Source organism: Dryobates pubescens, chromosome 19 (genome assembly GCF_014839835.1).
Source record: "Dryobates pubescens isolate bDryPub1 chromosome 19, bDryPub1.pri, whole genome shotgun sequence".
NCBI classification, from domain to species: Eukaryota; Metazoa; Chordata; class Aves; order Piciformes; family Picidae; genus Dryobates; species Dryobates pubescens.
In genome coordinates this window covers 17722217-17745171 of record NC_071630.1, presented here as the reverse complement: position 1 = coordinate 17745171, position 22955 = coordinate 17722217, and the positions used below count along the sequence as shown (strand labels likewise).

Below are 22955 nucleotides of genomic sequence, written 5' to 3'. Positions count from 1 at the left end.
ACTTCAGCACAATTTTTCAACCCGACTCTCAAGCACTAAATTTTAAGAGACTGACTTCTAGCTAATTTTCAACATAACAAAACTTATCAATATGGATTCAAAAAAGGAGGATTTTCTCATGTCAACCATATAGTTAACCACCTTTTATTTCACTTACTCCATGACTACTGCTAGAGAGAAGAGACCAACCCCTTCTTGGCTACAACCACCTTTCAGGTAGTTGTAGAGAGCAATGAGGTCACCCCTGAGCCTCCTCCAGGCTAAACAATCCCAGCTCCCTCAGCCTCTCCTCACAGGGCTTGTGCTCAAGGCCTCTCACCAGCCTCGCTGCCCTTCTCTGGACACATTCAAGTGTCTTGATGTCCTTCTCAAACTGAGGGGCCCAGAACTGGACACAGTACTCAAGGTTGACATTCAGTCAATCAGATGTTCCTCCTTCTTGCCATCCTCCATTTGGGTGAAAAATTATGCGGTATTGTCAAACAAGGAACAAAACAATCCAAAAAGTTTGTCAGAGCATCGATGTGCCCACATAATGTGAGAACAACTGAAGCACAAAGATAGCCATGGCTGAGAAAAATGAAAGCACCATAAAGAGTCTGAGGGCCACACTACATTAGTAGGAAAATGGTAAAGTACTAATTTTATTAATAAAACTAAAAAATAAGTTGGGAATATGGACTTTCCAAACAAGACAGCCTATGGCCTTTTGTTTAAAAGCCAATAATGAAACAACACTGAGCTAGAAAAAAAATAGCAAATAATCCCCAATAATCCCCATCTTCTGTGTGAGGTGAGATGTGATAGTATTAGCAAGTAAGTGCACCATACAGCCCAAAAAACTTATGGCCACCAAAGTGACAGAAAACTGCAGGCAGGGATGGTACTTTATTCTTCTATACTCCATGCAGCATTTTGGGATCAGAGCAAACATCTATTTATTTACTGTAAATAAATTGGTTTGCACTATTTATTACTGTAAAAGATCAGCTTTCAAATATTTACTAACTAATCCATATTTTAAATATAGGATCTGATTATTTCCTGTGTAATCATAATGAAGAACACTCAGTTCAGAGTTATAGAATTTGTTTCCTTCAAGTACTGTTTTATCCAGGGTGGTTTTAATATTAGAAATACTTTAGGCACTGCTTTCAGACTCTATTATTCTTTTTAACTATTGCCAACAGGTTTATAAACCTCGTATTTTCTCTGAAACATGCCAGCAATAGTACTCGTGGGATTTAATGCTAATTGGTTCAACAAGAGAAAGCTGATTAGGTTAACTAAGTTCTGCTCTGAGCAGCTGCCATCAAACAGTGGTAGAACTCCTCAGTTCTGTATCTTCTGTTGATGTAAGTTTTTGGTACTGGAGAATGTTATGAAGAAATAAACTGAACTCAGAAGTGTTGTGAATATCATTATTTTTCTGGCCTTATTTCAAATACCTGAACAAAAGAAATGTAATTGGTCCAACAAATGCTCTATTTTAATTATCACCTAGAAACTGATCAGACAAATTGGCATGATGTCTCAGAACTTTTCACAGGAGCTAAGTATTATCAAGCTGAAGACAGAGAAAACTAAAATCACTGAAATCTATATTCTCAGAATATGAAATATCATTCCTCATTTCCCTTCCAAAACCAATTCTAATAACAACAGTCAGATATTTTTAGGGTAGGAAAAAAAAAAGTCAGTAGAGAAATAATAGTTGTTCAACAGCAACAACTGTTGGCATTCAGATAAAAGTACTCTATCTACAAAATTATACCTCCAATATGCTGAAAAAACATCATTACATTGACTTAAGCATCATTCATCATTCCCAATAACTTTTAATTGTTAGATTTACCTGTTTAATAAAATACTTGAGGGCAAACACTAAAATTATCATATTCTTAGTAGCTACTAATCAAAACACATCATAAAGCATATACATCCTTAATCCTTCTCCCATTCAGTTTCTTGTCTCTGTGATAAGAGCTGTGCAGTTCAATTTGAACATCAAGCACAACAAGGGATGTTAAAAACAAACAACCAAAAAAACAAACCCATGACAAGAACAATAATAATTTTGCATCTAGACAAAACCAAAATAGGAACAAGGAAGGACATGACCATAGCACTATAATACCTTACACTACAGAGGAGAGCCAGATCAAGGCTTTAAAGCCTTGGAGTCAGAATATGAAGACACAGCACTTCAGCAACTTCATTATTCTCAGAGTACCTATGGGAGATGTCAAAGACATTTTGCAGAGGTACTCAGCAGATGCCTGGAGAACAGCTGATCAAATGGTTACAGGACAATTTAATTTTTCAGAAGTTCAGCTGTAGGGGAAGGGGATCACACTATAATAAGAACTGTTACAAATCTTGCCTTTGAAGCAGTAAAAGACATCACTTGGCATACATCAAAGAAGACCTGGTCCACAGAGCACTTCACTATTTATCATTTATTAGAAGCGGTTTGAACTGCAGTAAGATAGAATACCAAGACTGTATAAAGATAGAAAATATCTGCATCTTCAACACAGGCCCTAATTTGCAGTTGTTATTCATGGGCTTCATGTTCCATGATACTGTCTGTAAATTCTAAAAGCAAACAAGGTGTGTGAACCTAGTTTGAGTTTTAAGGGTCAGGAGCACAGTTACCCAACTGAAGTGATACATACACCACCTCCTGACTATCCCCAATTAGATATAATAATTTCTTTGGTTCCTTTTGGTTTTGCCTCTTTTTTTTTTTTTTTTTAAATAGTTTTTATTAGATCTCCCCCAGGTAGATACAGTGCTATAGGGGCATAACCAAGTATAGACAGTATTTTAGTCTACCCAGGGCTTTCCTCAGTTATATCTACATAGGAAAGATAAGTGGGGGCAATACCCATTCCTAATGACCAAAAATTACTTCTTTAATTATGACTAAGCTCTGTACATTCTTTCATGTCAGCTCAATGATCTGTTGGACTGGCTCAGTTCACCTCATAACACTTCATCCTCAGAAACCCCAACCTATAAATGTCAGTTTAGATTAAGACAATACAACATGCCTTCTTCCTTCTGGTTAAAAGATGTTCAGTTTTCCCTGGAGGAAATTAACATAGTGAATAAACAGAATGCCCACAAACAACAGAAGACACAGGAGTTTAAGTGTTCCTGTTGCAAATTTGTAAAGGTGAGATGTGGAGGGAAGTATATGATTTTCTAAGTGAATGCCTACATAGTCAGCAGTTGACAATTTTACAGACATAGCAGGAAGAATCCAATACAGCAAATTATATAACAACAACTTCAGTCCTCATACGGGTACTAAACCATGACAAAAAGCCCTGAAAAAAACCCAAACAAACCACACCTAAAATTAAGTGTTTTGCTGCAGTGGCATGCAATTGTATCCATAGGTAAAAACACATGCCTGTATGTGAACTATGAAAAATTATTTCATTCTGAAATGAGAACACAGATTCATTTGGCAACATCAAAGAGTGGGAAAAAACATGTAGCATTTGCAAGCCTATGACAATTATGATGATCAATGGTATTTTTAAAATCCTAAAATACCCAAGATACAGCTACTTTATGATTAATAAACCCTCAGAAGCCACAAAGTGAAGAAAACAGTAGTAACACCAAAAAAGGCAAGATTTGAGATTACAGATGTGATCCAAGATCGAGTCACTGAAGTGAACTGGACCTCTCCAGTGTTAAAATGTTGAGAACATTCCCTGTCTTACAGGCTGGGGTCAGAACACCCAGTTACTTGTAAAATCTGAAGAGCCTGCAAAAGAACTTGGGCACCAGGCCCCACATTCTGCAGTACCCACCTTCTTCCTCCTAGCATAGTGGGGATGACTAGACTCATGATTCAACGCCATCTTAAATCAGGATATTCTTAAACATTTTGGGATTACAATCTATTGCACATGCCTCAAGAGCCTGAGCAGTTCTAAACACAATTTTCAGAATTATATGCATGCAGCTGCAGATAATTATTGGAATTTGAATGCTAAAATAGCTAAGCATCTATGTGGTTATTTCAGCATGCATATGATGATGAAATTATACTTCACATTTCCCAAAATACATCCCTCAGTCTTTAGAGAGCCTTAATTTAGTTCAAAGAGTATTTTAATGCATTATTATTTTTAACTCCCCTCGTGAATTATTTTCATTCATATCACATTTACACACTTAAACCGAGAGAGCTACATTTGCCTGCCTACCTTGAATGCAGCTCCGTAGTGCCGTTGTTGTATTTACTTCCTCTTTCCCAGACACCAAAATCCGGCACGCGATATGCTCTTTCCACACAAAACACAAGATTTTGAATGAAGGACACCTACAAGAAAAAAAAAGAAAGAGAAGAAAGGACAAAAAGAAAAGTGACTGAAGGAAAATGAATATACACACTCTTCTGTTCATTTTTTTCAAAAGGAAAAGGTTGGGTTTTGTTAGCCATCATAATTGTTCCTTCCATCCTTCCCCACCCCCACCCCAAGAATGATGGTCCCAAGTCCAGATGGTCTCTTCAAAGCCAGTTCTTAATGGAAAAAAATATTGAGAACTATTCCATATTTGGTGATGATGATTCATGCAGAAACAAGGACAAAAATTATTTCATCATCAAGACACATATTTGAAGAGTAAAAAAAAAAAAAAAAAAAAGGTGGCATTTTGATCTTTCCAAAAATTTGTCCTGAACACACTCTCAGAAAGCAAAACAAATGAAATCCTGTGAGATTAGGGCACAGAAATCTTGGTGCTGTTTCTTAATTAATTTTAAGAGAACTGATATGCCAAAGTTCATTACCTTAACTCTATATAATATATACATAGGGAGATCCAAAACACACTCCTTAAGAAACACAAATAAGATTCTGAATCAATTTACTGTAATTACAATCTCTTCTGGATCAACATGTTTCAACTGACTATTAAGGTGTTTAAGCTGTATTTAACTGACATTTAGATGCATCAGCTAAATGAAGGAGCAAAGGCCACCAGAAAGAAATATACAACCTTGCCACTTTCTGCCACTGATGATGTTCAGAACAAGAAAAATCTGGTCTGTCACAGATATTTTAGGAGAATAAATCAAGGTTTCCCAATTGTAGATTAACACAAAAAAAGCAGCAGATAAGTGGTAGCAGACCAAATTCTTGAGAGAGCAATCATTCACATCATGGGCATGTAAATCCTATAACTAAGGCTATGCTGAAGCACTTACAGAAAATGTGGACTCTGTGTGTTAAGCTTATTTATCCAGAAGGCACATATATGGAGAGCAAGGTGTAATAAAGAGTCCACATGCAGCATAGATGACTGGTTTGTGTGTAGATACCTGCTCTCAAATTCACTCACTTGCACAATTATAAACTGTTCTCTTTGTTATGAATGCAAAGATACAATATAATTATTTTTTTCAACTGCAAACAGCTGCAGCTAGAGGGTAACTCACTGTCAGCTGCCATGCCTGACATCAAGCAGCCAAGTATACAATGATTGCCTTTGAAGCCAAGAGTTCTGTGTACAAACATATTCATGCAGACAAGCTTGCCAAATATCAGCCATCTGCCACTGTGCTAGCACTGGTTCAAAACTCTACGAATGGAAAGAGACTAAATACATTGTGCAATGATCTCACTGGAAAGAAATACCCAACTTGGTGTTTGGGTAGAGGATTGCCACATCCACAGTGCTGCCAGTGTCACCATGCTGAATACTACATAGGCACACAGGAGAGCTTGGAAACACCACAGTTACATGGCATTAATAAGATCTGAGAATACATGTAGCTGTGGAAGCTACAAGAATTTATAGGTCAGTGGTAAGATAATCTTAGTATAAATCTCCATAGCCCACAGATTCCTAGGGCACAGCTGCAACGAAAACTACATCCCGACACTGGAGAAGCTCCACTGAAGTCTGCACTTTTCCTGCAGATTCTGTAATTAAATGCAAACATCTGGAGGATAATAGAAATTATACGTCAAGCTATGTATATACATAATTACATACATATGCCTCCTCAGACTTAAAGGCAATTCAGGCAAGATAATATAGACTTATAATATGATCTAACTAAGAGAAAAAGGAGATAAATTGCATGACTTAGTTTTCTCATTATCCACCAAAAAAAAATGTTTTTTAGAAATAGAACACAAATATACTATTACTGGAAAAATCTCCCTTTTAAAAAAGGTACTACTCTAACTCCACTAAAGCTTTTTAAGGCAATACAGCAGCATATAGTAAGTGGATCAGAGTAAATTTAAACAAACGCAGAAGAAGAAAAAGGGCGGGGGGTGGGGAAATCTGTATTCCTGTCTCAGAATGCAGCCTCACTTCAGTCATGTCAGGACTACCTACTGTCCCAATTTAATCCCCAAGTCAAGGCCATAGTAGCTACTATTGTCGTATTTACAGAACAACCAACAATCTTATGATGATGTAAAATTAGTTTGTTTTCAATTAAAGATGTAGCAAGACTTCTAAATACCCATATGTCCATATGCACTTGAATAAGTCTGTCAGCTTTTCAGCAAATTAGCCCTGTCATTTATTATGCTGAAATTCCACTGGACAGAATGCACTGACTTACAATTTGAAATAGGGTAAAAAGTGACAGCAACATAACTAGAACTTAACTATCCCAACAGACCTTTGAATTCTTGACCTTGTACCTTTCAGAAACAGCAGGGAAATACGTAAGTTCTCAATAACATGTTACATTCGCTGTTTGCACGTCTAACATTTTATTAGCTATTACTTTATTTCACTATCCATTAATTCTTTTTATCTTTTCTGACTTCCATTAAAACTGTGAAATATCTGCCATGTATTTCCAGAACAATTATCTTGCAGTTGGTGATTAAATCACACCACGAAAAAAACCAACAACTTAATAAAGCATGCATTGTAACATTGGAAATCAATTTGTACCTCATCTGTGTTGTAGATAATCTGCAGCCCCGAAGAGATCATCTCAACCAAATAGAGGAGAAATAACGACACAGCATTTATCTGAAGTAATTAAAGACAGAACAGAAGTTATAACTAACTTTCTAATTGCAATCCATCAGCAAACTAGCTAAATGTGACGTAACTAACAAAGAAGGCCCCACTATAGCTTTGGTTCTTCAAAAGTATTATATTAATCTACCAATACCCTAGACAGAATGATGTGGAAACAATTAAGAAGAGATGTACACCGAAGCATTGCTGTCTGGAACTTTCTCCTGTGGTATAATTTCTTTAACTATTTGAAATGATTTTATTTTCATATTTTTGCTTAAGTATTCTTCTTCGACCCACAGGCAATCACTTCAATTACAAGTCATTTCATGTTTACACATGCCACCATTTATTAGCAAGTAGAGCACCTAGAAGGCAAGTAGCACACTGAAGAGTAAACAGCACATCTAAAAGACAGTTTACTTTACCCCTGACTGGAATGTTAGCATTATCAACTGACAGAAATACAATTGCAACATTCAGATATGATTACATTAAAAAAAACAAACCATAAAAGATTTTTGTAGCTGTACATAGCATTTATTATTAACAATAATTACCTTCAGCAGCTGTACAGATAAGCATCACATCAATTTATAATGAATCAAAGAAAATGGCTTTTGTTACACAGAATTTGAGTATAATTAAGAAATTGTACAGCTTCAATGGAGAAAGCAAGTTTATCACAAGAACTTGGTATAAACCCACAATGCCAGTATATAAAATTTAGAGAAACTACCTCCTAGGGAAAAAACTAAATAAATATTTTTATCCAAAACATATCAGATAAAGAACCAGGTCCAAATTCTAAAAATTCTAAAATATTTAAAAGACCATTGACTCCAGTTTGTTAATAACCTGAAAAGCACCAAGTACAGCAGTAACACCAGACCAGCTACATAACATACTCCGTTCTTCCCAACCACATCATCTCAATTACTATGTTTTCTATTGTCTCTGCAGAGGCAAAACTCTGGTTTTTGAGATTTGTTGATGACAGAAAGGATTGTGCATTCATTATTATGGGAAGGGCTCACTTGCCACAAAAAATAGCAATTTTGAGCTATCAAGATTAGTATCTTCTCCTGCAGATAGAAGTTAGGCATTTTCAGGAAGCTTCACACAGCAGTCCAAAATGCTAACCTAGGATCTAACTCCACAGAACAGATTTCCTGAATCCAACACATTTACTATACACACTATTTAAGGGATGTAGTCACCAGGAAATGAAATAATTATCAACCTACTGACACTTCTGCATAATTTCACTAGCAATTTCTGAACTAAAACAAATATATGCAGAGTAGCAGAATGCAAAACCATAAAATGTAAAAAGGGACTGAGGGTAAAGAGATGGTGGGGTGGAAAGTGTAAGTTAACGTTGGAAAATGCAAGAGAATAAACCAATCAATTATGCAATGAATCTGAGTAAAAAACACTACACAAAACAGTAAAGAACAATGTTTAACTAGACCAAGCTGCACATTAAAACTATACTATGAATGAAAATTTTTCAGGCATGAGGAGAATTAAACTGGGAATATTAAAACAAAAAGACAATATTCAATGTAAGAATACACTAAATCTTTAATTTTACTGACTGATTCAGTATTTTTTTGCCAGGATTATTTACTGACAGACATCTGATAGTCTCTGGCTATGTTTAACCCATGTTTTGGCTGAACTATAGTAGTTGCCCTATTACCCAATAACCCCTCGCCATCAGAGAGAAAAAAAAATTGGGAAAAGGAGAAAAGACCCATGGGGTGAAATGAAAATGGATTTAATGAATCAACAAAACTGATACCAACGCTAATATAAAGTATATAAAGTTGTACTCAACCCAGTGAAGGTACAGCAGTCACACTAAACAGGAGAGCAGTCCTTGGAAGCAGGAGAAGGAAGAGGAGCAGTGTCAGCAGGAGCCCAAGCAAGAGCAGGAGCCCTCTGTCCTCAGTAAACTTCCCCCTATATACTGGGTTTAACATTTATGGTCTGGGATACACCAATGGTTGACTCCAAACTGGTCAGGGCCCACAGCCCTGGCTGGCCTAGGGTTCTGTCCCAGAAAAACCACAACAGTCTCAAAAAGAAGCAACTCCGTAAGAAACAACCACAAATCCCAGAGTTATTTCTGTACCTTCTGACCAAAACACACCACTTAGCTGCATTTCAAAACAGTCTTTTTTCACTAAAAGATGCAGAAGGAATCTCAGTTTTATCAAGTACAACACATTTAGCACAAATCTGAGCAAACTGAGATAGCTGCATCGTGAAAGAATGGAGACTACAATAAAATTACTCAAAATCATCCCAACTTTCATCTACATGCACATGTATTTTACCTGAAGGTGACCGTATTCTTTATGGGAGAGGACCTCATCTCCAGTGTGTGCACTGAATACAGAATGAAGACATGCAGATGGTTTGGGGTCTTGCTTAAATTGCTGAACCTAAAGGTGAATTCAAGGCAAAACACAAAATCCAAGTCAATAATTTCACTATATAATTTCATTATCTACCTCAGATATTTTGACATTTCTTAACCGGACCAGGATATGAATCTTAAAAACAGTTCCTGAACCTGTTTCATACATACTTAAAAGTATAGATACACTTAAGTAACACAAATATTCAACCCACCTCTGTAATCTCTCTATCTCCTTACTAATTTTGGGTTGCTTCCCTTCTGAATTTACATAATTAGGCCAAAGAATACTGAAAAGTGGCTGCTAAAGAAGCCAAGCAAAATAATCAAAACAATCACCTAGGTAAGGAGAACAACTGCAAATCCAATAACCAAGATTATAATGCAAGGAAAACTCTCCAGTCTTAACAAAAAGAAATTTTACATCTTTCCAGTTAATTACTGAAAAGATACAACTCCCTCTCCCCCCAGTTACTAATGGTCTAATGTCTAAACAGGATAAATAATTGCTAAGGGACCCCCAAGGGGTTTCAAGCATGCCCTGCAGTTTACTTCACAAAATGCTTGTCCCTTATAACCTAAAGCAAAGCTGCAAGCTGACAATAATGAAGCAGCTGTTCTTAGCTGGGGCATGCAACAATATTTCATTCCCCTTCTGAATTTTATCTACATTTAGAAGTTAGTTTTCACAGTTTAATTAATCCCTTAGAATTGAGTGCTTGTATCCATGCTACAGTGTTTACCTTATCAGCCTGACGCATGTAGCAGTAGAGAATTCCTCTCATACACTTTATAGCAGAATGCTCCAGTTCGTGAGTCCTTCCCTTGTCATCATCAATACGCCTGGGTAAGAGAGATAATTCATCAAACAAATTGGAAAAGCACTGTTGGGGGGAAGCACACATTTGTGCTTTGGAATATCAAGTATTTAACTAAGACTGTTGTATATTCATGTCTGCATTCTCATGAAGATACTGTGTTGGTCTGCATGGCTGGGGTAGCAGGTTGGAAACGAGGAATACTAAATCTCAGAAAGCAATTTCCACAGTTGTTTGTCCTAAAGGACAGGAAAATATGAATAAAATATTATGGGAGGTACCTCTAGCATAGTTTATCCTACCTAATAGCTCATACTACACCATACAAACTCCCAGCTTTTTTATTGAGATTTGGAAACACGTACCATTTCTGTTCTCTATTTTTCATAAAGCTTCATCTCCAAAACATTCCTGGGTAACTGTATAACACAAAGCACTTAACCCAGCAGAGATGTGAAATTTGAAGTTATTCACCTGTAAGCGAGGGCTAATGCCCAGGCACACGCAGCACAGTAAAGGTTATCGTGTACTTTTGCCTTTTGCTTATCTCCATATGTCTTTGTAGGAAACAGACCTGTGGTTGGGCTTTGATGAAGCAGCAATGTCGCCTTCACTGGATAAAGTAAAAAGGCAAAAAACAATATTAACAACACTTATGCTTCTTCAGTTTCTACAAAGATTTTCAGGAATAGATCAAGATGTGAGCCACATAAAACTGAAAAGCAAGAATGGTAAGGTGAATGACACACAAATTTTTGTAATACTGGATTTTCAGCCAAATTACACTCTTTTTTTAAATACAAATCAGTATTCAAAACTATTTATATAGCTGTGTTCTAGTACAAGCCACTCCATACAGAATCTCTAGCATGCAAATCAGTAATTTCCCTTTTATGAAATCCAAAGAGAGAGGTAATGGGGAGAGGACTGCAATATGTCAGCTGACCCCTCCAATAATTTAAATAGTTAAACTCTCCAGAACTCTACATTCATAAAACATAAACTTAGAACTTAGACCAGATGATTGCATCGATATTTCTAAAACTGGAAAGGAACAAGTAAGGAGAAAGGATGACTGTAATTACTTCACTCAGTGCTTTTGACACACAAATAGAACAAGGCATGAATTAGAAAAAATTGCTATATATTAATTTAATTCTGTCTATACTTGAATATTTCCATTTTTGTGAATTGCTTTTGTAAAAAAAAACCTGTGCTACAAGGTTGAAACTGGGCTTAATATCCTTGAACATGACCCTTCTAACAATAACCATTATCCACGAGAAGACAAAAAAGCAATTTTTTCTATAGTGTTATCAAGCATCAATTTAAAGAAGCCTTTGTAGTGCCTATGTATTAAAAAGTAAGTATCTTAAGTATAAATTAGAGCTTTATATCCTTTTGTGTTACATTCTTCAGTGACTTAATGCCTTATATGAACTTTGATAAAATGTCACCTGAAAAAGTCAGTGTAGCTTATTCCAAAATGCAGTATAGCATCAACTGTGAATTTTTACTGAGGTAGCCAGCTGCTTGCAAAATAAGCACCCAACACATAAATAGCAAGCACCAAGACAGACTTGCTGCTGCCAGCATTACAAGTAAATTGAATCGTCATCTCCTCAGTGGGAAAGATGAAAGCAACACATCTATGGAAATACAAGGCACAGCTCAGAGATTTCACCTCAAAAAGTCATCTGAACAAAGGAAGTCTCATGCCACATTTTTAGAGTGACAGAAAAATTGTGCACGATTCCATATCCTTCCCTGACTAAAATTTTAAACAGACAATTGCACAGCCATTTAAAAAAAATTTACTTCAAATACAGGCAGGACTTCATTATAACAATCAAAATAAAGCACTGCTTCTTTAACATGTATGGGTTTGGTTTAAAATGGTCTCATATAAAAAAAAAACCACCTCCAAAGTTGGCACAGATACACATAACAGCACTATTAATTAGAAAAAATTGACTTCTTACTGTTCAGCTGTCAAATGGTTCTAAGTACTACAAGAATGCCTCTTTTTTTTTTTAACATTTAAATGTTTCCCCAGCTGTATCTGGCTAATGAAGATACCACTTTATCCAAAATAATTCTAAATTCAGTCTTATCAGTAGACTGCATTTCCAATGTGTATTTTCATTTTCAACAAGCAGTGTAATTCAAACCCACCCCCTCTGTGCCTTTAAACTTCCAGCAGAAATTTACAAAACCATCCTCAAGTAGAAATATCGAAGCAATGACATTTAACATGTAAATATCAATTCTAATTCATATCTAATTCAGTTCAAACACCAAAACCTGTCACCAGATTACTTTTACCTCTCCCCATCCAAGAGCTTCAGGTGCAACTCAAGAATCTCTTCTACCATTTAACAAATACAGAAGATAATTTTGAATGCTATTTATGGTTCATGATTTTTCCAGCAATGCATGAACTATCCAAATACATGCATTATATTATCTCAGGAATCTTATGAGAAATTGAATTACAGTATTCTTTACCTCTGAGGAAGTAAAAATCCTTATTAAAGACTATAGGTATTATTTTAAACCAAAGCTAATCACTGTCATAACCATAACTGTAAGTATAACCATAACTGTACATATTTTAGTAAGTTATGCTGACTATCTTTCATTTTACTTACCAATTCTGTAATAATGATCTAACTTATTCCATAGACTTTCCCCCTCTGGTTTTAGAAGGTTAATACTTTTAAGTGGCTCATAAATTGAACCTAGGGGAAAAAAAAAAAAGAGAAAAAACCAAAATCAAGATCTGAATTAGTTTCAAGAATTACTGCAATATATTTTTTCATGTTACATAAACCCACAATTTATCAAATTTCAGTTTAATAAAATGTTACCATTTCTATAATCTCAAAGAATAAATTTCTCTACACATTTTCATACAGCAGCTGTCCACACAAATAAGACCTCTATCTGGATGTCTAATGCCTTATAGATGCTCAGCTACAGCAAATGCTCCGTAAATGTATAGTTTAATTAATGAAGACAGCCTATGAAAATGTGAGAATTTTCTAGGACCATTTTCTTAGAAGTTAAGTATTCTACACATCTGTTTTTGTACAGACAATTCCTGAAGAAGAGGAACAATAGTAGTCCAAATTTAACTTCTACTACTACTACTTCCCTACTTGCCTTCTAAAATCATGAATCTTGATGAAAAGCGTTGGCTTGTTCTCACATAAGATAGAAGCTTAAACAACTTACTCAACAGACACAGCCCCCAAATTAGCTACATTCCAGAGAAATATGTTATGAAACCCACATCTTTCCTTCCCAGTGTCCTACATATTGACTGCTTCCCTACTTGCACCTGAAAAGTACATTTTCCTACTAGCTGAAATAAGCTATCAGAAAGACACAATTTCTTTAAAATTATTGAGATGAACCAGCTTCTAACTGTTCCACTTCCATAAATCATTTTGCTTTTATTCAGTGTTCTGGATGGCAAGGTCTCCCACAGAGCCATTTGCTAACAGGAAGAATGAGAATTTCCCCTTTCCTGACTGCACACTGTCCTTCTGAAAAGCTCTGAGAAATGAGCTGCCATGGAAGCCCTGCCAGCCAAGCCTCTCTGGCAGCATGCAGCAGAGTGCTCCTATTCAAAGCTGCCTCTTTCGCACTCCCAGCACATCTCTGAGCATTACACAGGAGATTGTCCATATACAGGACTCTCATCCAAACAAAATCAACGTGTGTGGAGCACTGACAGAAGCTTTAGTAATCAGTTCCTTTGGTGGGGACATTGGAAAATGTTTCTTGCCCCTGAAGAACTCAAACTTCACCTCCCGTACTTTGGCTTTGCATCCAGAGTAGTTAAAAAACCCCCACCCCTTCTTGAGCAGATTGCTGTGGGTCTACTGTGTGTGGACTTTGTGGTGACTTTTACCAATACATCTGAGCTTCCCCTACAAGCTTTCCTTTACTTATTGGGAAAGGTTACGTTACAAACAAGTGTGTGTGGGGAAAGGGCCTGAGAGGGAAGCAGAGAGTCCAATTTATTTGAGCTGCCTAGAAAAAACAAAGCTAAAAGTAATGAAGTTGTTCTGTAATGGAAAACAAAGCTTGTAATATATCACAGCTTTTGTTCCCTCTGTTTAAAAAGCAACATTCTGAACCAATTTAAACAAATTTTCAAACCTTTTTTTTTTTTTTACTTTCTTTACAGAGAAACAGACAAGTCAAAGGTTTCTAAAATAAGTTGTTCTACTTTACATACTTACCAGACAACCTGTGACCCTCTGTGGCCAACAGAGAAACAAAATAAAGGTATTGTGAACAAAAAGACATATTGTTCTACTACAGAGTATTCAAAGATTTCAACTTTGTGCAGACTCAACAGAATAAAGATCAATTACAATGTCCAAGCACCACTATTTGTGTAAATTCTTCTACATGTTTGAAACTTTACTAGCAGAATTAAAACAGACAGAAGAGACTGTTGGTAAAATTAAAAGGTGAAATCAATTCAAACTGACAAAAAGTAATGGTTTAGGTCTTAAAGCATTCATTAAAATTACTCCAAGTAAGAGAATTTGCTTAAAGAAACAACCAAAATCAATGTTTTCCATGCACTCTTCATTAATTCCTTGTTAGCATCTATAAAATTTCTGTTTTGCTGGGTGTCTACAGCATTTTGCTGGACAAATACTGTGGTAAATTTCATTAGCATTACAATCTAATCAAAACCAAGAAACAGAGAGGACAATCATGAAGCTAGCTGCTCCTTCTGTGTGGTTTTTGTAGCGAGATCATAACCCAGTGGAAGCTATTTTTAGGCTAGCTAAAAAAAGCCCATCTATAGTGTTTTCCAGAATCTATTTAACAGCTGATTTCAGCAAGGCAAAAACCTACCACAAAAAAACCAACAAAACACAAACAAACAAAAAACCCCAATCAAAACCTAATTCAAACAGGTCTTCAAACTGAAGAGAAAAAGAAATAAAGACAGCAGCAAGATTGCAACACTTAAAGAATGATATATGCAAATAGCACCATTGAGTTCTCAGTTTTTATGTTAACATTCAGAAGAAACAGAATGAGGATATTAATTTCAAGTACTATTTTTTTCATAAATAGCCCATTCCATTGTAACCATAAAGTGTGAGCTTTATTTCATGCAAATAAGTAGATATTCTAGGAATATTTAAAAGAAAAATAGTAATACTTTGTTGATTTACTATTTCTTCAGCTGCATAGGCCTGTAACAACCCTATACGAAACGTAAATAGGGTACACAACAGTATGCCCATCATTTCCTTACCTCAGAAGCAGATTGCCACAAGTCAGTAATTTCAAAGTCACTAAAAAAACCACACAGATAGGAAATCAAGGTGTTACTTCCTGCACTAATACGAACAGAACAGAACAGACCGGAAGGGACCTTCAAGATCATCGCGTCCAACCCATCAACCAATCCAACCCACCTAAACAACTAAACCATGGCAATTTCATGTATGATAAGAAAACACTCAAGAATCTTGATTGCAAGTCAAATTAATTCCTATTTATCTTCAGATATACTGTATCCATATTGTGAATTCAAATTAATACCCTTTCATTTCCTACACTTGCAGGTTCCAGAGTAATTTGATTTCACCATTCTTCAAGTTGGAGAAAGTTACTAAGAAGGACAGTAATTTCCTTTCAAAGTATTCAAGAAGAATTAAAAAAGTCTGCAACAGCCCAGTAACTGATAACAGAGGCATCAGCTGCTAGTGTAGAACCCAAGTAAAAACCAGACAAGGTAATTCTGACTTAGCTAAGACATGGAAAATATGAAAATGTTATCCAGCAGATGAAACTCAAATGCACAACTATTTCAGGAAAAAACCTAAAATTTCGTTACCTTTTATAAGTGGAACACAAAACTGTAGGAAATTAAGCTAAGTTCTCTGAGGTGAGCTATTAGCAGTGTAAAAACTTATGTGTATACAACCTCCAGAGGCTGAGAATATTAACATCAGGATGATATAAAGTACCTTCCCATCTGCTTCATTTTTATTCCAGTTAGACTTCAGATTAAGATTAATTGCTCTTCAGGGAAAAGCTATAAACTGCCTAAATACTTAGACTAAAAAGATACGGTCAACATTTTGAAACCATGCTCCCATACTGGTATACACTGAAGCTTTGAACATCCACACATCCTTGAGGATGGCAGCAATTACAGATGTTGAAGTGCAAACAAGAATGGAATTCTCTATCTGCTCTATGGATAAAGATTTGCATATTTCCATGAGGATTCAAATTTTTCAAAGTACAGAATTAAAAAAAAAAAAAAACACAAACAAGCAAACACAAAACTCTCTTAAGTCCAATCACAAACAAATGGAAAGCAATATGACATGAATTTTATTTCCACCATTTCACATGTCTGAAGAACACAAGAAAACATTCGCTTGCACAACTAAGTCAGCACGGACAGAACAAAAACCCACAACCTAGAAGAACAGATTTGTTTCTGTATCTGATGAGAATAAAAACTGTCCACAGTCTGCTGATGCAACAGTACTTCTGGATGTAATCCAGCACTCAAGACATGAACAAGTTCTGGATTTCAGGTCACAATAAATTTCATTACCCAGTATTAGCATGAGCAATAACATCTTCACATTACAGAAATCACTGGGACCAAAGAGGACTTAATTTCTTCACACAGCAAAGTTTATGAAATTATGTTCTACAAACCAATCATATCCTCCCAACATCACATTTCCCTTCCCTTGGGAATTCTCACTCAATCTCTCCTGAGCTCAGACTTAATACAGCACTGGAAAGCAACACTGTTTGAAACAAAATAGTTCATTCCAATAGTTGTCTGCCATGAAATACATCTGCTTCTAAATCCAACCCCATGTAGCTGAGCAAGGTAATACTAGAAAACAGTTTTCAGAAGCACATCCACTAGAAGGAAAATCCACTTCTCACATGTAAGTATCTGAACTCTGATTCTACAAACCTAACATGTACCAACTGTGCTGTTGCCAGTGGGGATTTTCAATCACTACATACAGGAGGAAACGATGATCACATAGCTGAACTTGATTTAAGCATGAGCCTGGAGTAGATTATCTCCTAAGATCCCTTCCAAACTGAACTGTTCTACAATTTAATAAAATATGGTAATGAAAAGCCAGGAGAGGGGCTGGAGGAGGAAGAAGAAAAAGGTAGTTAAGGTATTCCTTTATCTGAATAAACATTAGGACTAAACATAAGGTACAAAGTGTTACACAGGTTGAGTGATGATAACAACAGAGGTAAAAATGAGTAAAAGCTTGTATTTTCTTGATTTAAATATTTTCAAAGTGACAAAACTTTTCAACTATCGTTTATCTAAGAAAAAAAAAGCACATTAGACTGTGCATATAATTCAAATAGAAAGAAAAAGAAAAATATATGCACCCATTTATTTTGTCCTTTCTCTATTTTACAATCATCTGAAGTGATTTCTCCCTGAAGAGAAATTGCTGATTTCAGGGTTTACAGTAACTAACAGAAGTTACTGAACAACAGGAATAAAACACTGACTGTCATGCCAGTACACAGGAGCTTCAAATAATCAAAATTAAGGTCTGATACTTGTGCAAGCAAGGCAGGAAATCATCCAGGATATTCAAGGCAGTCATCACCATTTCTGAGAAACCAAACCAGTAGTCTTAAAAATTAAAAAAATGTTTGTTTTGCATCATAACAATGGAGACATCAAGTATCAATATAACAATTAGCAAAGAGTAATCTTTTTTTTATTACAATGTCAACACTTTGCATGTCTTTTGACATTAGGAGAGGCAAAACAGAAATGCTATAGGCAAGGCAGACTCAGCTATGGTAAGAGACATCTGAAGAGACCAGGTAAGAGACAGGCTACCTGGTAACTCTCACTGTCACTTGTACTGCTGCTCTGTTTCAACACTGACAAAACAGATCAGCTAGCTTCATGTATGGACATCTGTTCCAGTCAAACTCTTTGGAAAATATATTGGGCTAATTCAGTACAGTCTTGATAACTTCATAAATTTCAGCTTCTGTCGTACTTAAAGATAAGCTGTGCCAGAGTTTTATTTTGCTTCCTCTTAATTTCCAGAAGTCAAGCTTTGGAACAATGACTGACTGAAAATTTTACTTCTAATCTGTAAACCAGACATGTTGGGTTCTCTAATTCTAAACACTGTTCTTAGTGTACCTTTCACGTGACTCATCTTAAAAGAGCAATTCCAGTTCAGACTGTTACACTGAGAGACTTCCAAGAGCACAGAATACAAACAAATCAGGAAGATCTGAACAGCAGATTTCAATCTAAAGTGGATTCAATTTTCAGCGATCTTCACTGAAAGAGCTTACATTTTCAAGTTCTACTGTACAGTGCTAAAGAACTGCTAGGACAAAACACTGCATGAAACACAAAACACAGTCGTTTTTTTGTTAAATAACCACAAACAGAAACAAAACACAGAACTGCACACTTACCAAACTTTAAAAAAGCATGCGCAGGGGAGGATCTGTCATCATCCAAACTGGCCATTTCAAATTGGTGCAGCTAATCACAAACGTCTCAGGCTAAGCTACAGTAATTGTCAAAACCGTTTAGTAAATGTTAAAGACAATCAGCATTAAATTAAGTCAAAGCAATGTTAGTGGAGTTATTAACATGACACAGTGCACAGCACAAAGGGTAGTAAAGGCCCATGAAATTTTGTTTCCCTCTTCTACCCTAAAAATGTGTTTTAGTTTGCTTTTACTTCCATAAAACTTATCCAAGTAGAGTGACACAGTCTACACAAAGCCCTTTGTATTCCATAGGAAATTTGCTACTAACATTGAAAGGTGCTGAATAAAAATACATTTGATACATTTCAAGATTAAATAAAAATACTGACTTAACTAGTGCAAATAAAAGTGATAATAGCAAACATGGGGAACTAAATTCTGCTTATGCACAGTACTGCTCTTATCCCAAGTGGAATTTACACAAGGATGTTTCTTGCAGTTGTATTTATTGCTGATTGTACTGAACATCTCAATTACTTGAAGTAAAACATCTTCCAGTTCAGAAAGTAAAACAAGAAAACACTATTTGTAACAATGATGAGAATTTTTTTTCCAGATCTCTAAAGACATTTATGCTTTTTAATGTAACCAAAATGTCAAAGGCTGCAATCCAACCAAGTACTGGATATTTTTATAGTCTGCTCCTAATGAGTAATTACCATAGCAGCAACAAATGAAACAGTATTTTATTGCCCAAGGAAAAAAAATAAAATCTCAGTAAATTTTGGGTTTACTGGCAAAAGTGTAATTCATGATTTAATATACATAAACATGAAGATAGGGATTACTTCCTACAACATAGGGGCTCAAATGATGCTATGATACTGTCAACTATAAAACATGAACCACTTGTGCATTTCATGCACATGTCTATACTCCTTGCTTACTGTATCTTATTCCAAGCATCATCATACTAAAAACTCACCAAAACAAACAGTACTGGTTGTAAACTGAGACTCTTGAACATAGACCTCAGCCAATTCAGAAGTTTCAGCCACTTTCAGTAACTGTGCGAACCATGCCTCTTTTTGATAGTGACAGAAAGGAAGTAGAAGAGCTCAAAAGCTATGTAAATTTCAATTTACTTTAAAAGTTGCAGAAGTAAATTTGAGAAACAAGAACGTGATTTTCATTTTTAGATAAGAATACTACCTGCAAGCTTATAGATAAGATTTTATTTTTACATTAACCCTGTTATCAGAAAAGCATTTTAACTAAAATCACCTTTGTTTCTTGAGTAAATAAATTTCTTCAGTTACTATATAAATGACAAAAATCTCTCCAAATTGGGGGGGGGGGGGAGGAATTAAGTATAATAACAACCTGTAATTGTCACAAAAGACACTTGCTTACACATTTAACAAAAAAAGTAGAAGGCAGCAGCAGTTAAAAAAAACAAAACACTTCAAGCATTTAAAATCATCCAAATGTCTTCTGAACTAAAAGGGCCTGAACTTGCATAGGAATCCCTAAGTTCATATGCTGCCTTGGGACCTAGGATTTCTCTTGTAGAGCTCTATGGCTGCATTTGTAAATCAATTTTCAGGTAATCAGAACTGATCACAAAGTAACAGCTCATTTTCTTGACTTTTCAAAGTAATAGTACACATCAGTCATTACCACTAACATATAGAACCAACTAAAGATTTTTACAAGCACATATGATACATAAACACACACCACAGGGATCGTTTGGAAAACGGTTTCCACTGGAATATTAACAATTAAAGGCCTATTTAGACTGGGGTGTTGTTGTTTGGTGTTTTGGGGGTTTTTTTGGTTTTTTTTTCTTTAATTAAAAATTAGGGGTTTGAACTTTGGGAATTAAAGCCAAGTCGGTAGTCATCACCCTTTCATTCAGTCAAGAATTTAGAATCATAGAACGGGCTGAGTTGGAAGGGACCTCCAAAGGTCATCAAGTCCAACCCCCTCTGCAGTAAGCAGGGGCATCCTTAACTAGATCAGATTGCCCAGAGCTATGCAGCTGCCGCACAGTCCAAGTTCAGAACAAGAAATTCTTACATTTGAAACAAAACAAAACTAAACTAAACTAAACAAAACAACCCCAAACCTGCATCAAATTAAAATCTGGTAAGAGTTGGTACTTTTCTACAAGTGCCTTAAATATTTCATCTGTTCCACAGCGTTGAAAAACTGCAACAACGCTATCCGCATACCACCTTTACAACGCTGCGGGTAAACGAAACCTGTAAATCACCTGAAACTTTCTCGCCAAGAACACCCATGGTAGCAACCCGCACCGGCAAAACCCGACCAGACTACCCTTCACAGACACCCAGAGCGGGTCAGAGCCACTGAGAGTGCCCGCGCACCCCCCACGCGCGGCGGCGACAGGTGCTTGGCGGGGAGGCAGCGGCCGGGCCGCGGCAGGGCCGGCGGCGAGTAACACTCCTAGCTGAGGGGCGGAGGGACGGAAACAGCCACTGGGACAATGCCGGACAAGAGCCGAGCGAGAGTGACGGGGCAAATGGAAGAAGAAGACAGCGGAAAGGGGGTGGTTAGTGAACAAGAAGAAAAGCGCTGGCAAGGAGAGGAAGCCCCTCTGGGGCAAGCCAAGAGGTCAGACCTGAACGTTTAGAGCGAGCCCGCAGCTCCAGCATCCTCCAGCTCACATCAGCCATATGGCCTGCCGCGGGAGCCGTTGCTGCTGCTGCCATCCCGATGAAGACCCACCACTCCCGTTACTCCGCTCTGGCCAGGACAGCTGTCTCTACCTCACCGGCTCCGCAGCAAATGAGCCGGGCAACAGCCTCAGCCTGGTTACCAATGCCAGCCGTAAAGAGATTCAAGTAGACTGTCACGTCGTTGTCGCAAAGTCGCAGGGTCAGTTCCGGAAGCGAGCCTGTTGTTGTGCCGGGCACACCCCTCCGCTGCCGTAAGTGATGCGGGTGGGGGCGGCCGCGGTGGAGAGCTGGGCCTCGTTGTTGTAGGATGGGGAGCTGCCGCCGCTGGCTTGGGCTGTGCTTGCTGCTCGCCCTGGCGGATCACGGTGGAGCTCTGCAGAACGTCACGGCTCAGCTGTTCGGAGCAGAGGCTTACGGGACCTTGGCAGCCTTTGGCGACTTCAATTCAGACAAGCAGACGGACCTGTTTGTGCTTCGAGGCGGTGAGTGCGCCGGGAGCGGGGCCGCCGGCATTACCGGCGTCGGTCTGGAGGAGGACGGAAACGCAGCCGGTTTGGTGCTGTCGCAGGGCTTGTCGAGGAACACTTTGGGGATTCTCTGTGCTGATACCAAGAGTGCCTGTCGCTGATCTATGGTCTTGGTTCCATTTCGAGCTTTGCGAGGTACCAGGACAACTACAAATGGCCGCGGCGTGCCCCGGTGTGACAGCTGTGGGGGGCTCCGAGGTGCCGTTCTCTCTCTTAGAGAGGCACCGGTCGTTTGTTTTGACAGCTGTTTTCGCAGCTCTTGGTGGGTAGGGAAAGCGTTTCCCGGTGGGACTTCCTTGCCAGGAGTAGCGAGTGGGAGTCAGTGATCCTTATGGGGCCTTCCACTCGAGATACCCGCGGGTTCCGTGGCTTCGCTGGTTTCTAACGCCGCGGGCTTGCACCATCAACAATACAGTTCTTTTGAGGCCCGAAGCTGACGTTTGCTTTGTTGCTGAGATGTTTCTCTATAGAAAAAGATATTTTCAACTTGCACTAAAATATTGCTTTGTAGAGGGCAACAAATACTTTTCCTCAAAGGTGGATTTATGACTGTGCAGTAATCTAAAGGCTCTGTCCTACAGAGTGAATGGCCACAAATCGGTTCTCAGCTCCTGCTTTCACAGTATTTTGTGAAGAGGATACATTGTACAGTATCCTGCTTTGAACACTGTTAAAGTGGAAGGCTAGATAAATATGTTCCACTCAGCTGTCACCTGCCATGAGTTTATTTTTAGGCTTCAGATATGGGGGGACTCCAGAGTTTATTATCAGTCTTATTTGCAGATGATAATATTGGGTTATTTTACTACACACAAGGTAATAAATTTATTCTCAAATTCACCATTTTTATTCTTTCAGTCTCAGAAATGTTTCTATCAGTAATTTCAGTAAAGCATGAGTACATTTCCCAGATAGTTGAGGTATTTAAACTCAGGGC

At 37.4% G+C, this 22955-nt stretch overlaps 2 protein-coding genes across 4 annotated transcripts in view; one reads left to right on the top strand and one right to left on the bottom strand.

The window, feature by feature from the left end:
- PHKB (phosphorylase kinase regulatory subunit beta) overlaps positions 1-21628 on the bottom strand; it is a 67501-nt gene extending 45873 nt beyond the window's left edge. For 2 of the 3 annotated variants that reach the window (XM_054170165.1, XM_054170166.1), the window contains exons 1-7: positions 21434-21628; positions 12918-13007; positions 10741-10879; positions 10192-10291; positions 9366-9473; positions 6949-7029; positions 4230-4345 (exon numbers count right to left, since the gene is read on the bottom strand). In XM_054170165.1, the coding sequence (XP_054026140.1) occupies positions 4230-4345; positions 6949-7029; positions 9366-9473; positions 10192-10291; positions 10741-10879; positions 12918-13007; positions 21434-21524 (725 nt within the window). In that variant the 5' untranslated portion in view covers positions 21525-21628. Of the gene's footprint in view, positions 1-4229; positions 4346-6948; positions 7030-9365; positions 9474-10191; positions 10292-10740; positions 10880-12917; positions 13008-14519; positions 14538-18765; positions 18861-21433 lie in introns of all 3 variants that reach the window. The other variant, XM_054170164.1, reaches the window with a different exon arrangement.
- Positions 21629-21707: 79 nt separating this feature from the next.
- ITFG1 (integrin alpha FG-GAP repeat containing 1) overlaps positions 21708-22955 on the top strand; it is a 72299-nt gene continuing 71051 nt past the window's right edge. Inside the window, exon 1 of the mRNA XM_009906695.2 lies at positions 21708-21973. Coding sequence (XP_009904997.2) covers positions 21799-21973 — 175 coding nt within the window. The 5' untranslated portion in view covers positions 21708-21798. The remainder of the gene's footprint in view (positions 21974-22955) is intronic.